At 42.5% G+C, this 16,158-nt stretch overlaps 2 protein-coding genes across 3 annotated transcripts; both read right to left on the bottom strand.

Annotated features, from left to right (window-relative positions):
• Window positions 1–1,367: 1,367 nt before the first annotated feature.
• On the bottom strand, window positions 1,368–9,079 carry kdelr2b (KDEL endoplasmic reticulum protein retention receptor 2b). Its single transcript, XM_010751374.3, has 5 exons — window positions 8,716–9,079; window positions 7,151–7,251; window positions 6,355–6,513; window positions 4,039–4,291; window positions 1,368–2,689 (listed from the first exon to the last, which is right to left on the bottom strand). Exons 1-5 carry the CDS (start codon window positions 8,804–8,806, stop codon window positions 2,655–2,657), a joined length of 639 nt encoding a protein of 212 aa, XP_010749676.1. The 5' UTR covers window positions 8,807–9,079; the 3' UTR covers window positions 1,368–2,654.
• Window positions 9,080–10,219: 1,140 nt separating this feature from the next.
• On the bottom strand, window positions 10,220–15,948 carry mettl9 (methyltransferase 9, His-X-His N1-histidine). 2 transcript variants are annotated; one of them, XM_010751372.3, is made up of 6 exons: window positions 15,713–15,948; window positions 15,360–15,593; window positions 14,057–14,247; window positions 13,766–13,975; window positions 12,729–12,913; window positions 10,220–11,171 (listed from the first exon to the last, which is right to left on the bottom strand). In XM_010751372.3, exons 2-6 carry the CDS (start codon window positions 15,534–15,536, stop codon window positions 10,942–10,944), a joined length of 993 nt encoding a protein of 330 aa, XP_010749674.1. In that variant the 5' UTR covers window positions 15,537–15,593; window positions 15,713–15,948; the 3' UTR covers window positions 10,220–10,941. The 2 variants fall into 2 exon arrangements, with proteins under 2 accessions (XP_010749674.1, XP_010749675.1); XM_010751373.3 differs by having other exon boundaries at window positions 15,360–15,521; window positions 15,713–15,945.
• Window positions 15,949–16,158: the final 210 nt, after the last annotated feature.

The following is a 16,158-nucleotide window of genomic DNA, read 5'->3' as shown; positions in this document are numbered from 1 at the left end:
CCTGTTAGTGCAACAACATCGAGCTCTAACTGCAGCTGTAAATAAACACAGATGCTAAGAAAAACAATACCAAAAGAAAGTTTTTAAAAAGGGCTTAAAAAAGAAACAAATAAATAAAAATGAAATCCAATTCAACTGACATTTTATGATTTGTGAGTTTTCATGATTTGTTAAGTTCATTTTTATTTAATCTATATAATCACTTTTGAGCTACATAATTGGCCACTTGCATGAAGAGAAATGAGTACATTTAAAGTAGAAATGTATGATCCTCAGATAAAAATAACTTTTACAAATGTGAATAATGTGTGAATCAGTTTAGCTACTTATATACAGTGTCTGAAATGTCAAGTGCATTCATCTAGTAACATCTATCTTTGAATGTTTCCTGTCTAAAACATGTGTGGACTGAAGTCTCTCTGTGTGTGTGTGTATGTGTGTGTGTTTGTTTGTGTGTGTGTGTGCGTGTGTGTGTGGAGTTTTTGGGCGGTCATTGTGCAAGTTGTCTCATGAATTTCAAAATGTAACACTTTAATAGTCAAACAGAGCTCTAAATGAATGAATGAAATGATTTATTTGAACTTTTTTCATGTGTTTTAATTGTAAACAACGTGTGTCACATAAACACAAACACAGTGTGTGAGTCTTCAGATTCTCCTGCTAGCTTGTCTGTACATCAAGCCACACTGAGCTCCATCCCACCGACAGACAGACAGGCAGAACACAACCCTGCTTTACATGAATCCACAGGTTACACGTCACACTATAACACACTCCAGTTCCTGCTGTTTCAATAACGCTGCATGTCCCTACACACTAAATGTAAAACTAAGTCATCATTAAAGCTGCTGTGTATACATGCATGGATTCATTCTACAGCTGTAATTTCCTTAAAAGTGAACTCAACTGATTTGTTGACAGCGTGCTTACATGTGTGGTATAAAGCCTTTAGTACCTTCATACAACCCATGGAGTTGAATGGTGAGGTGTGATTAATGTCCTTAAGGTGATGTCACTCAAGTCACCGGCGATAAAAAACAATCTGTTTCCATGGAGACAAAAAGAAGTGACCTCACCAGACCTCTGCAGCCCGCTCCTCATCCCTGCTGCAGTCTCCATGAGCTTCAGTTAGCATAACACGTTAGAATCTATGACCAAATATTACGTGGTTCAGTGGGTAATGTAGGCAGCTGTTTTGATAAGGAATTTGAATGTGTGGAATAAATACATCATCTGTGGTTCTGTTCTGCTGCGTCATTTATATAGATAGAAAGAGACAGCGAGATAGAGAGAGAGAGAGAGAGAGCTGTAAGTAAATCAGTAGACACTCTATTAGCTTCATTGTAACCACAGCGTTGAGACAAATATTTCCCATATAGTCTTTATTTGGCGGTGGCAACATCATGCAAAAGCTCTGGGTAGAAACGAAAAAGAAACTTGGAATGATCTGCAGGAAAACTCAAAAAGAAGCAGATATGTCTCGATATTTAGGACAGAGTTCGCAGGATTGTGCTCATCTCTGATCCTGCTGTTAAAACGTACAAACAACAGGCGGACAATCCTACGGACTCTGTTCACTGGAAACCAGGAAGAGAATCAAAAATAAATACATTGGCACCTAAAGGAAAAAAAAAAAAGAAGACTTCCATATCTGTTGTGAGGACTCACATACAGCACATTACGTGAATTCATTCATCGCAAACATTTAAAGAGGAGCCGTCTGAAATGAATGGGCTGGACAATGATACATACTTACAGGTGATATACTGTCTTCAGTGGGTAATGAAGCAGATGATAAAAGCCATTTACAGTCATGAGAGTTCATTGGCATCCTTTCATCTGTTTGCACTCAGTATGTGCCGTTTCTATTGATCATTCTGGTCAATGTGGAGCAAAACAACACAGGAGCAACTCATGCTGATCAATTCTGAAGGCATGTAAACAGCTGTTTTATTAAAGAGAATGTTAAGTTACTGTTATCTATATTGTATTTAGATTACTTCATACTACCAAGGGCTGGGAACCTAAAATAGATAGTGTTCATACCTGGGAACACACAGTGGTCAGAAAAAGAAGAGCAAACATGAAAAACTTGACCACCAAAGTTTTGAGGATTCAACAAATTCCTCCCCAGATTGATTCAGGAAAAACAAAGCACATTTATTTCGATTGCAAATACTATTACAAACGCTTGAGTCAAAATATCCCACCACAAGAAGTCCGCTTCAATATCATACAATGCCAAATCAGAGGCAATTTTACATCTTCAGCTCTCATTCACCAATGTGTTGAATCTTCAGAGTACACATTTTTTTTCTGTAGAAAACTTTTCTCACTTTTTTTTTCTTCCTTTATACAGAGTAATAAAAAAAAGTTAAGGCAAGATGCGTCAAACAGAAATCCGAAGGCCATGGACCAGCCTCTGCAGGTGTTCTGATTCCACTGATTCTGGATCAGAAAAAAGTGCAGCCAGCAGCTCCCACTCGCTCTCTGTCTCAGGCATCTTACACCGGCGGGAGGGGAAGAGGAGGGCGCAGGGGGTGGTGGTGGTGGAGGGGTGGGTGGTTGGGTTGTTGGGTTTTGGGGTTGTCAGAGGTGTCCGCTGCCACTCCGATTCCCCTCCATGAGTCTGCCAAAACATTCCTCTTTGGCACTTAGGCTGGCAGACTCAGCTTCTTTCCTTTGAGTACTGAAACGAGACAGACGGCTCTATATTTAACACGGCACCAAGAGATCATACATATTGTTTCAGAAAATAAACTAATATTTACATCATTGCATGCAGGTTTCATGTGCTGTTCCCAACATTTTAAGTTAGCAACCTTTTATATCAAGTTATGTTTTATTTAGATCATTTTTAGAGATAAAAGCAGGCATTTCACAAAGCAGGAGTGCTTCCTCTTTCTTATTATTTAATTAAATGTCTGCTGACACTTCAGTTTTATTACTTGGCGCCCCCTGCTGGGAGCTACCATGCTGGGATGTTGAGATATTCACCTCTAAAACCTTCTGATGGCACCCCAATACAACGGGGGGTGAATAGAAATGTGCTTGTGCGGCTTGCTCTAAACACAGGGACTATTTCTTTGGCAAAACAGCTCACAGTGAGCTCTGAGTATTATGTAGTGCACTGGTTCTCACACTGTGCTAGTACTACTGCTGGTAGGTGAACTTCCTGTAGTGGTACTAAGGCAGATATGATATATAGTTTTGCATTTCCTGAAATATCTTGTTTCAGTATCAGACAAATGAACGTTTCAAAGAGACTGCAATCAAAGCTCCAAACAGGAAACATTAGGAAGAGAAGTGCAGATCAAGAGGACAACTTTTCTACCAAAATAAGCTGAACAGAACTGGTTCTTAAACCAGTTCTGTTCAGGATTCAATAGTCAACAATAATTAATCCTCTTAATAGGAATAAAGCCTCATGCAGACTGTCCGTAGTTGATCAGGGTCTGCTGCTGGACAAATATTTTCTGAGGTAGTACATGGTGTAAAAGGTTTGAGTAGAAGTACACTGAAGTAGAGTGAAGTCAGTCAGATGTGCTTGTCACATGGCTGAATGGTTAACGGTGGAACCACCACCGGAGCCACTGCAGGAGGTTTCAACCAAAACTGATTGTGAGGACTAAGACTAAGACTAAGACTATCTTAGCGACAGCCTGTGTAAGTGAAAGTGTTTGATGAAGATGCTGCTTGCACACCTACATAAATAATAATGAGCTGTTGATACTAAAGAAGCCTCAGTGTTATACATACATGGCGTGAGGAGCAGGACAGTTCATTTGATATAAAATATTCATTATTATGATCGTGTGACTTGCACAGCGATGTGCATAGAAGTCAAATATTAACATGCATACTGTGGTAGAAATGCAGTTTGACGTGTGATGGGCGTGAGGCAATTCAAATATTAAGATGATGTTGGTCTGAAACATTTGACTGGTAGAAGTTGATTTATGGCTATGTATGTATGTATGCAGCACACTTAGCGTCTCACTGTGTTATGAAATGAAAGAAACATGCAGCAGTGCTCACCTTTTGTTACATACAAATAGAAGAAGTCGCAGTAGAGGATGGTCTGCACCACCCCAGCGACGATGGCGATCATGTCGAAGAATCCCTCAAAGTAGAACCTCCATATCCAGTTGATGAGGTAGAGGGCTCTGTAGAGTCCCAGGAAGAACAGGTAGTGGGTGGTGATGGTCTCAGCCTCACCCGTCTTGCTGATCATGAAAAGCTGAGGCAGGATGGCCACCGATTCCAAGTAGATGGAGAACGTCCACAGAATCTGGGACAGACAGACAGAGAGGAGGACAGAGTGTTGGTGGAGGCAAACGTCATGAGCAGAGAAAGAAAAACCTGAAGTGCTGATATGTAGTGACCTAATTCAAATAAATTTGCATACTTCTAGAGACATTGTGTCCTGCTGAAAGATACGGCTGTGTGCAGCAGTGAAGCAGTTTTACTGCAGAAAGCTTCACTACATTTATCAGCGGTCTGCATCTGCATGTGGCATGTATTGCAACATGCATTTCTCAGAGTGTGGCCTGGTTCTAATAAAGTGTTTCACTGCACACAACCTGTTCTTCTGCAGAGATTTCAAAATATTTACACACATATTTACTAGATCAATTTCCAGTTATGCCCTATGAGCTTAAACCTGTTTAATTCTGGTTCAGTCTGTTTGCACAAAATCAGTCATTAAACGTTCAAATTAAAGAGACAAGAAACCTTTAGCTGGTGGTCACTGCTGTACTCATGAATACTCGGCTCTGTCTGCAGGACATGTAGTGTTAGCATGGATTACAGGGGAGGGTTAGCAGAGTAGCATCATAGCTGAGCAGATGGTGGTGGAGCAGATGGTTAGCAGCATGGCTGCGGTACGTTGACTAGTTTGTGAAATACGTTGCTCGAGAGTTGCAATGATTCCAACATTTTCCCCTTTCAATGTAACTCTAACAGAGCTCTAACAGAGCTCTAACACAACTCTAACAGAGGTCTAACACAGCTCTAACATAACTCTAACAGAGGTCTAACACAGCTCTAACAGGGGTCTAACACAGCTCTAACAGGGGTCTAACAGAGCTCTAACATAACTAACAGAGCTCTAACATAACTAACAGAGCTCTAACATAGGTCTAACAGAGCTCTAACAGAGCGCTAACATAGGTCTAACAGAGCTCTAACATAACTCTAACAGAGGTCTAACACAGCTCTAACATAACTCTAGTATAACTCCAACATAACTCTAACATAACTCTGTCCTTGACAGCGGTTATCTCTCTCATGTTCATCACATCTGTTGTATTAGTGAACTAACTAGCCAGCTGGTACACTGTGTAACACAGAAGTAGTACAAAGTCTCATTCTGAGACTTATTGCATAACACTACTACAAACTCAACATCACAACTTCCTGTTCTCTTTCAAATTAAAAGCCTTCTTCTGTTTCAGTGGACAGAAACTTTCATTTCTTAACGAGGCTTTTAATGTAAAACATCAGTCTTTGATATCAAACCACTTGTTGTGTTTGCATCCTACTACATGCCAACGTGTAAGTGATGCAGAGCCAAACCACTGTGGCTTGTTACTATTTGACTTAGTGTTTAGAGGCGACATGGAATGCGGATCAAATTTCACCTTACGTTTGCTAAACATGCAGTTTAACAACTCTGTGAAGTATGAGCAAAGCACACAGAGGTGGACCATTTACACAGCACACATTATGACACGTCAGGTATCTCCCAGGTGTACCAATAACAGCCCAGTTCCACTGTGTCATGTGACCGGGAAACTCACTGGAACTAAGCTGTCATTAAGTCTACCTGTGTGTTTCCTGTTGTGACACGTCAGTTCATGTCCACTGAGCATCCGGTCCATGAGACACTTCCCAGACGAAACTACATGAAGTCACCCCTACATTCATGAATGACCATCAGGAAAGTTCTTACTTTTATGTTACAGTCTGTAGTGCTGCAGTGACTTCCTGTTTACACGCTGCTTTGCTTTTTCCCCTTTTCCATGTTTCCTAGCAACTAAGTCTTTCCAAGCTGAGACGTCTCATTAGTTTCAGTGATGCAACAACTTCCTAACTGAACATCAGAGATCTTTTTAATGTCAAACATCTGAAGAGAAAACCAGAGCTCATGTGTGAGAAAGCGTGACATGTGCGCACACACAGAAGTAAAAGTGAAACCTGGTTTGGAAATGATGTTGTGTAAAAGTGCATGACTGGACTCTCTGCTCACAGATGTTGACGTGTCACAGCTGACTGAAGTTAGATGCACATTCAGAATCTCAGCTGTATTAACGGGGTGTATCAGAGTGTGTGTCTGCTGACAGTGCTTCTCACCTCCAGGGGGGAGAAGTCGTGGTTGACCAGGAAAGCCAGCCCACCGACCGGCACGACCAGGAACTCCACTCTGAATGTGTCGTGGTTCCCGTCATAGGTGGCCTTGAATTTCAGGTAGATCAGGTACACGGTGGCGTACGCACAGCCAATGTAGATGATCTGAAAGATGCGGATGACAACAGGATTCACACAGAGTATAATTCAAGCACTTTCAAGGCATTTCAAAACTCTTGAAGCTTATATTAACACATCTGAATAGTGCAATAAAAGGCATTTATACTCACAGCAATCAATGTACATAATCTATCTATAATGTAATGTATGTTCTGATCAGGATTATTTGCTCATTTTCAGAGTAAGGAGTCAACAGATGACTTATCTAACTGTGAAAGTGAACACACCATGAGACAAACAAATACCATGACAGGTTTATTTCAAATACTTAGATACCAAGATATTTTGGTTTATATGAGTGATTGTGTCGATGAAACACTAGGTTATGTCAAAAAAATCAAACAATCAATCAAGGGGTGTATTTAAATTCAAGCATATTCCTAACCTTGAGAACATAACGGTTCAAATTAAACATCTCCCAAACTTTCCTTGAACGAACCCTGTTAATCTCCACTGGTCCGTCATTAATACAATCATGTCTGTCACATCTTACTGGGCAGTGTTATCCTTCGGCAAACATAGACATAGTGTCAGTTGAGCCTGAACACTGTGTGTGTTTAGTGCCTGGAATAACAACGCTACAAGGATATGAAGAATGAGCAGCAACGTGTGAGCGCTTCACCTTCATGGTGGTGTTGTAGAGGGAGATGAACGAGGTGAGCAGGTCCAGGTAGCGGGTGGTGAACACTAAGGCAAACAGGACCTGACTCTTGCCGGAAATACCTGCGAGGAGAGAGCAGAGGACAGTCAAACTTTTTATTTTTATTTTTTTTAAACATCGCGGACACAGGTTGTGTGGAAGTATCGGCAGACATTTCACAGAGTGAACTTTTATTTAGAGGGCAAATTGTCCATCCAGGCAGCTCTGATGTGACTTGCTTATGTTATAAGGCAGCAGCCTGGTCCAACATCGACTGCTACATTCATTTGTTGTGCTTACACTTCACTGAATGATGTTTATATATTGCCCTTTTATGCCTTTATTATATAGGACAGCGGAAGATAGACAGGAAGCAGGGGGCAGAGAGAGGGGGAGTGACACGCAGTAAATTAGCTGTCCGATGCGGGATTCGAACCGGGGCCAGCTGCAGCGAGGACTATAGCCTCCACACACGGGGCGGCCACCACTAAATGATGTTTTAAAGCAAACAGCAATGATACCAGACACACACACACACACACACACACACACACACACACACACACAGTTCCTTTCTATCAGTATATGTGCAACCACTGTATCTCTACACACGAGGAACTTTTTATTCATTCAACCTCCACTGACTGAGTCTGTGCAGCAAGCCGACTGTGCACAGAAATAAGAGGAAACGTTAGAATGCAAACTAACTGTGCTGCACTGGAATGTTTATCACGAAGTTGCACCGAAGCCCTCTAATGAGCAGAAGTTGGCCGCCTGGAGTTTGAGAGTACAACTCCACAGTCTTCATCCTGACCTACACTGGTTGCAAGCCTCTGTGTTTATCTTGTGTGTTGGCAAGTGACAGCACATCACAGCTGCTGTCAGACAAGGAGAGGAGGAAGGGAGGGAGGAAGGGGGCTACGATCAGTGATTATAACCCAGGCACAGAAGGTTAAATGCTGATACTGATGCTTCAGTCCAGCATGCAACAGTTTAGATCGAGACTAACTTGCATACAGAGCTGACTGCTGACTAAACAGCGGCGATACAGCTCTAACCTTTGACCGCTGGAAGAGCAGCACAGTTTAATCACGATAGCACGGCAATCAGCAGCTGCCGCTGCTGTGAGGAGGGAGCGCACAGGCGTGGAGGCTCAGCCCCGGCTCCGCATCAGCAACGCTGCCACGTCAGAAAGGTCACAGTCGGCTAACAGCAGCGTGAAGAGACGTGAAGGCAGCACGGCTTCTCCACGATTCTCAGTGAAACGACGAGGCCCGACTTGTCAGACTAACACATGCCTTGTCCCCCCCTCACCTTACCTCACCGTACAAGCGGGGGCCCCGCTGCACTTTCAGTGAAGCAGCCGTGTTCAAACAGCTCCTGTCGTTACTAGCTGGCCGGCTAACGTTAGCCTGGCTAACAAGCTCCAACTACATGAGAAGTGACACAGAGACGTTTTCTGTCTGTCCAACTGCACGTTAACACCAGAGGACACACAGCAGGTGGGGTCCATGCGAGCTGTCAGTGGAGGTGTAACGGCTACTCACCGGCACAGGACCTGGTTTTCCAGATTTTCAGCAGCAGGATGATGATGGCTGCTAGGTGGGAGAGATCGCCGGTTAGCCTGAAAATGTTCATGTTTGCGGCAGCTCCAGCAGAGGTAAACCGATTTAAGACTCTACAGAGAGCTCAGCTGTCCGGTGACGGTTAAATATATGCGCTGACAGCGGTGAATGACACCGGGACACCAGAATAGAGACTGGTTCTGGCTTCAGAAGACGGGAAAATGGCGAGCTAAGCGCGACGTGGCTCGGGGACGTGGCCAAGACGACAGTACCCAATGCAAGACGGGCAACTTTGGCGCGCTCGGCCAATCAGAACACGAGGATTCCTCATTTGCATAAGTTATGCTTACACGAATGCTGCCTCCAGGCTCTGTGGGGGAAAGATAGGAAATTCGAGTTCCCTCTTTCAGCCCCTGCTTGCCATGTGCAAAGAAATGCACCAGAAATACATCCCAGCTATGTGGTGGCAGGACTTGACGCCACATCAATGGAATAATATTTTAATTTCAACTAAAGCAGAATAAATATTTAATCAAATAAAGCGTAGATATGTATCAGGAAATAGCCAGTGCACATTTAACAGTTTGGTTTGTGGCTGATTTTGCAAGCGTTGAATATGAATATGGTGTGAAACGGCTATCGGCTGCAGGAAACACTTGCACAATAAACATCTATGTGCTTCCTGAGCTCTACAACACTTCATCCATCCATTGAGGTCACTTTGTTTTAGGTGAAACTTTCTAACTCTAAAAGTGAAGACGAGTCAAGATAGATGAAACCATATTTGTCATGGGGCCCTGGAACCTTCTGCAGGGCCCCTCGGAGTCTCTTGAGCTCTTGTTTGGAACCACTGCTATGAACTGACTGCGATGCTACAGTCAACTCAACAGTATCTGAGTTTACACATCACACCGATTTACTGCCAGAGAAAAATAAGAAGTGAGAAATGTGGGAAATAATGTATAGTCTCTTTATTCTGGAATCCAGATGATACTCTTTTAATACAAATATTGCATTCATTCTGGCACATTCTGAATAGTCCACTGCGTGTCAACATCCAAGATGATGGTGGCAACAACATGTAAAGCGAGACCATGTAACCTTTGAAAAGGAAAACTAGTCCTTCCTCTCACAAATAAAAAGCAGTCACACACCTGCTTCAGTCAACACATTTAGGGGGGCTGTCTGCTACAGCTGTACTCAGTCTGGTTTGACCAGTAGCTAATGCTTAGCAAACGTTAGCTACATATTGCTGACGTCACTGAATGAATTTGGCAACTTTATGGCATTTTGCTACTTGTGCTATGGTTAAATAATTTAGTGTGTTTCAGCATTAAAGCTGCACTAATCAGTGTATCTAATGACTACATGTGATGTAAAAAGGGGTCGTTTAGAGCGTAAAACAGCATACAGATAGAGTTAGCAACGAGCTGTAGAACATAGTTCAAATTTTTTGCTAAAGTTGGTAGAGATCCGCAACTCCAAATAAATGCTAATATTGCTCTTGCTTCTGTGTAAATATGCTTCGAAGTTTGTGACATTATCATCAACATTATTATTATTTCTACAATGCCCCCTAGTGGCAAAAAAAAACCAAAGACTAAATGCAGCTTTAAACCTTATCAATAATAGTCACTTGTGTCCTCAGTTACATAGGCTTGCTTTAAGAAGGCCTCGATAATTTTGTCATTTAAAAAAAACAAACACTGCATTAAAATACAATAAGGTCCATTCAGAGTGATTAAATCAAGTGTGTACATACACTGGTCCTCCGCATTAGACACAAAACATTTAAGTACAAATTCAACAAAGATTCAGCCACGACTGTTTCCACTGATATCACAGATGATGAAACACTGACAGTAAACACTTAGTACAAATAACAGACTGTAAAGAACGAACACCTACGACATGCTGATATGTCTTTGAAGATTTGCTCTTCAGCTGCATTTCTTACTGCCATTCAGTTCTTTTTTTGCGTCTTTAAAAAAAAAGTCGAGGTATCACTGTCACACAAGATGGCTGGTAAATGTTGGAACTACAGTACCTGAGCTTCACACCTGACTTACCCTTTCTAAACAAGTCAGAAATACTGTGTTTTATGAATGAAGCTTGAGAATTGCAATAAAATCTGTTTGAGGATAAACTACAGAGATGAAGTTAGGTTAGCAAAATAAGGGCCGCTGACAGCCCCACAGTGTTTGGTAATTACTGAGCGGACTCTGAACTATCCTCTGAGGCCTTGAGAACAAAAACAGCATCATCGAGAACGTAGTAATCGTTGTACATGTCCCCTTCACAGAGATATGGCAACCTGGTCACAGCCTCCACCTCAAAGCCCGCCCTTCGGAACACCTCATTAGACAGTTCGGTTACTTGCTCCTCCCATGTTTTTCCTTTTACTTTGAGATGTTCTTTGGGGCGCTGCCATCTTCCTCCTGAAAACAAACAGACAGTTATATAGTATATATATATTTTAGGGCTGTCAATCGATTAAAAAAAATTAACTAATTAATCGCAAAAATTTCTGTAATTAATCGCGATTAATCTATCAATAAATGTATCAATAAATTAAATGCATTTTTCTGAGACTGAAGCTTATAATGAATATTTATTTATGTAAAATGATCAAATTAATGTAGAATAAACTCAGATAAAGTATATGAAATTCATTCATTTTATTGGCTTAAGGTGCACATATGCACAGTGCAAACAGAAAAAAGCCAGAATGAGGAAATATACTGAGGAGTGCCACACTCCTGTAGTGTAGACTGGGTGTTTTGCTTTGAGGTGATATGTTAAAGTCGTGTTACTTCTGTGGAATTTAAATTCGGCTTTGCAAACTGTGCAAATTACCTTGTTTTTGTCCAACGAGCCGTCGGGCAACTTTTTAAAATGAAATGTTCCCCCTAAAAGTCCGTCCTTATCCATCTTTACACCACAGACTCTCCTTTAGTTAGGATAGATCATAGACATATATGCACAGACTCTCCTTTAGTTAGGATAGATCATAGACATATATACATAGACTCTCCTTTAGTTAGGATAGATCATAGACATATATACATAGACTCTCCTTTAGTTAGGATAGATCATAGACATATAGCACAGGGACGCGCAATAGCGGGTGGTTCCGTTGCTGCATGACGTAGAAGGTCCTCCATAGAGGGAGGTGGCAGCGCGGCCGGTAAACGAAAAAAACCACGGCAGGGCCACGTTTTAGCTAGTGCTGCACGCGTCGGCAACCGCTGACCGCTCCGGGCGCAAGTGTGGAGGGCATTTAGACTTAACGGGCCTCTGAACAAACCAGTCACAGCCATCACACACCTAGATGCCTAGGAGCAAACAACGCCTGCTCACACTTTTGCGAAACAATCCACAAAGGCGCCGGGAGCTGGCCAAGGGTCCCGGAAAGTATAACGAAAAAGCGCCGCGGAATTGCTGGTAAGATTTAGTATCCGCAGTGAATCGTTAAAAGAATAATCGACTAAAAGTAACGCGAGGAACAGTTAGGCCAGCACCGAAGGTACGAGAAGACAGACATGAGCAGGAGACAGATAGCATACAGGGACAGGGTCAGGAGACAGAGCAGATATCAGAGAGATGAGGAGAGAGAGAGAGAGAGACCGGATAGGGGAGATGAGAGAGCACACACACACAGACAACAGGAGATAGGTAATCCAAACAGCATCTCAGTATGCGAGAGATAATATATATAATATCTAGAGATTGATAGAGAAGACCAAGATATAGATCTAGACCACACACATCACAGATCACACAGATACGAGGAGACAACACACCACAGCAACTATAGCTATATAAGATAAGCATCTACATAGAACAACGAAGGAGATGAGAGATATAACTATAGAGTCCTCTATATCTATCTAGATATATATAATAATCTATATATATATACATACACACACACGTATATGTATATATATAAAATCATACAGGTATGAGACAAGTTGTTCTGATTCCCAACTGACCGACTTCCACGTAAGGCTGGAAGGGAAGCACCGCGGCCAGGATGAGCCTCCCCGTGTTGGGAACTAGCGATCGCCTGATGTCCTGCAGGAGATGCAGAGGATCGTCACAGCGGTCCAGCAGATTCAGGCAGCTGACCACATCGTACTGGAAACCAGTCTGCTGCCACTCATCTATACCCAGCACTCTGAGCAGGACAGGAAACAGTTCTCAGGTGGTCAGAAGTTACTTTGAATTGGTGTGAGACGGTATAATTAGCAGTCTGCCTGTTTTGCATGATGCATACCATAATTTTACCTTATCTGTGTGATGAGTCATGGTAAACATTCAAAGATGTGGGTGCAGAAATGCAGCTAATCAGTTACTCAGGGAACAACATTCAACTTCTTTAAAAAAAAAAAAAACCCAAAAAAACATTTAGCCATCCCAACTCATTCCAAACACCATGCAGTTTTCAAAGCTATTGTGAATTAAACTGAACACTTCCTACAGAAATTTCAAACTAAAAGCCTACTAGAAACCAGTGGAGTTACAATTAGCCAGTGGATGTTTTTTTTATTTGAAATATCTGTGCAGGAACACTTCAAACTACAGCATGCACTCACTGAAATGTCTGACAAACAGCAAAGTAGAAGTGAGTGAATGAAAACAGTATTTCTGTGTTTCTTCTCTGAGAAGAGAAATTGCTTCTACTTTGATGTTTTATTTGATCTCTGTCAAGCTTTGCTTCTACTGCAGATATTTCAAATTAAAAGCCTAGCATAAAAGGAGGGATAATGACCTCTAAACCACTGAAACGTTTTTTGTTTGAAATTTTGGAACTGAAGTTTCGAGTTTCATTGATGGCAATTTCACTACATGTCAAAAAAAAGCACAGCAGTGGAAACAGAGAATGAAGGACAGTATAGGAGAGAAACTCAATCCAGCAGACTGATAAGAATAATACTAATCTGTAGTTGCACTGATGCTGTGGGATGTATGCAACACTGAATTTATGAAAACAGACAGACATGGAGTTCTGAGTTGGTGATGTACTCACTTGTAATTTCTCCTCTGAAGATGCCACTTCATGGGTAATGAGACCTCAGTTGCATAGACCTCTCTGAAATGGGCTCCCATCACTTCTGTGACTCCTCCATCTCCTGCTCCCAGGTCCAGCAGCCTCTCAGCTCTCCACTCTGGGCCAATCCGGAGCAGCCGCTGGAACTGCTCTGGAGAAAACACAAACATGGAGCCACGACCCAGAAACCTGAGACGGAGAGCGAGGTCAGAGGAAGATACACTCAAAGTGAAAGAGATAAAGATGCGTGTGTGTGTCTGCACCACTCACCCATTGATGGACGTGCGGGACACCAGAGGGCCGAGGATCGTCGACACGAACGAGTGGTAGAGCTGAGTGAGCAGCCAGCCGGACTTCTCCACGCTGCGCTTGAGGAAAGTCTTGGTGCCGGAGTCCAGGTGGCTCTGGATGAACAGGGGCTGAACGGATTCTCCGAGCAGGTCGGGACAGCACCGGTACCACTAGAGGACGGCAGAAAAAAACAAGGATTCAAATTTAAAAGTGAGAGAGAACTGAAGATCCTTTTACTGCAAGCTTATGTTAGGAAAGCGGTCTCAGTGGCAGCTCAGTGGGACTAGAAAGACATGGTGTCAGTTTGTGATGTGTCGGACACAAACAAGCTGGTTCAAAGAGCCGACTCTTTTAAGAGAACAATGGGAGCCAGATCCTGTCCACAAGCTTTTTTTTAAAAAAAATATATAAAATGTAATACGGTGCGCTATGGGTGCTCCATGCATGCTGTGCAACTAATCAAGTAAGGATCATTTTTAATAATTTAATTTTAGAAACTTTATTAATCACACTGAACGTGAAATTACTTCTCCGCATTTAACCCATCCAGGCTGGCACCTGTTGGAACATACACATGCACATTTAAATTGACAGATGCCAGATTCACTGGAGCGGTGGGCTTCAACTCACAGCACCCGGTAAGCGGATGTTGGGGGGGGGCCCATGGCCAAGGTGCCCTTGAGCAAGGCACCTTGGCCATGGCAATCTTTTAAGCAGCGGGAGCAGGGATCGAACCGCATTATTAGACTACCCACTCTACTACTGAGCCACGGTCACCCTGTTTATCATGATCATATGATCATACCAACAAGCAGGGAGGGCCATAGCAGCACTCACAGACGAGCATTTACAGAGCCTTGTCTGTCATTTATTGATATTTGAAAATGTCACTTTTACTTTTGAATACTTTAGAACAAAGGGTATGTTGAAAAATTTAAGTGATATATGTTTACACTCAATCATAAGTCAAAATAGCGCTAAATTTGGCTGTATTATAAAAAGGTAAAAGTGGTAAAATGAAGAGCCGTTTGGGAGTCAAATGACCTGACTCCCTAAAAAGAACCGAACTTCCCATCACTAGTATCACTAGTGTCAGTTACCCTGAGACACTGAGACACTGGGACACTGGGACACTGAGACATGCTAGTTTAGAATCCATCCAAGATTTATGGTAGAATTGGGAAATCATTTAAATTCAGTCTGTACAACACATGCTCATCAGCTGTAGTCACACTCACACACAGACACAGAGGACTGATAAATGATTGACACATGGACGTACCTCTTGAGTCTCACTCGCCTCGCTCTCGCTCACCATGTTCTGAAACAGTGATCGGACGAGCGGACTGCGGACGTACTTCCCCGTCCACATTCTCCTGACGGAGAGCAGAAAGGCGATGTAGCCGACCACCCAGGCTACAAAAATCAATGTCCTCAGGCTCAGCTGTAGATGACACATAATGGACAATAAAAGCCCTGAGAGGGAGAGCTGACAGTCTCGAAGAAGCGGGACAGACTGTGGACAGCAGTGATGTGGTTAATATTAGATGGTGATAAAGAAGAAGGTAATGGCAGCCAATTGTAAACCAACACGCCAGTTCAGGTCTCTAGTTCCAAAACAACAAGCAAACAAACCTGAGGGTGCGGCGGGGTTAAGAAAGCCAGCCGCTATTTACTCGCCATCTTAGTTTAGTGACTTCTTTGTCTCGTCGTTAATTACAAATATGCTGATAATCTTCCACCTGAGTGGTCTCTGCCCATTATGACAACAAAAAGTCACATCCTCATAGTGTACGCTTTAGTGGCGTGTCGTTTGCGAACGAGCCGGCTCTTTAAGAGCCGATACTTCGAAGTGAACCCATTGTGTTATTACCATTATGTGGAAGAAGGAAGGGGGGCATACACTTCAAAAAGCCTGTGAGTGTAGTGGTAGAGTAAAGAAATTAGGGTAAACTGAAAAAGAAGCAGCATTTCAATGATATTAGAGACTGCAAGTGTGCGCAGAATTTGTAAAATAAAAATATCCGTCAGAACAGGGTCCACAACAAACATGCACAGATAGAAAAAAAAGCATAAAAATT

This window comes from Larimichthys crocea, chromosome XVI (assembly GCF_000972845.2).
Source record: "Larimichthys crocea isolate SSNF chromosome XVI, L_crocea_2.0, whole genome shotgun sequence".
Lineage (NCBI taxonomy): Eukaryota > Metazoa > Chordata > Actinopteri > Sciaenidae > Larimichthys > Larimichthys crocea.
The sequence above is the reverse complement of the archived record's forward strand: the minus strand, read 5'-3'. Positions and strand labels throughout refer to the sequence as shown.

Excerpts from the sequence above, each read along its gene's own strand:
- kdelr2b (XM_010751374.3), bottom strand. The coding sequence starts at position 8,806 with ATGAACATTTTCAGGCTAACCGGCGATCTCTCCCACCTAGCAGCCATC. Across the intron at positions 7,252-8,715 it reads GAAAACCAGGTCCTGTGCCG|GTATTTCCGGCAAGAGTCAG; the intron begins GTGAGTAGCCGT and ends CTCTCCTCGCAG. Across the intron at positions 2,690-4,038 it reads CTATTTGTATGTAACAAAAG|TACTCAAAGGAAAGAAGCTG; the intron begins GTGAGCACTGCT and ends GTCTCGTTTCAG.
- mettl9 (XM_010751372.3), bottom strand. The coding sequence starts at position 15,536 with ATGTGTCATCTACAGCTGAGCCTGAGGACATTGATTTTTGTAGCCTGG. Across the intron at positions 14,248-15,359 it reads AGGCGAGTGAGACTCAAGAG|TGGTACCGGTGCTGTCCCGA; the intron begins GTACGTCCATGT and ends GCCGTCCTCTAG. Across the intron at positions 13,976-14,056 it reads TCCCGCACGTCCATCAATGG|GTTTCTGGGTCGTGGCTCCA; the intron begins GTGAGTGGTGCA and ends TCTCCGTCTCAG.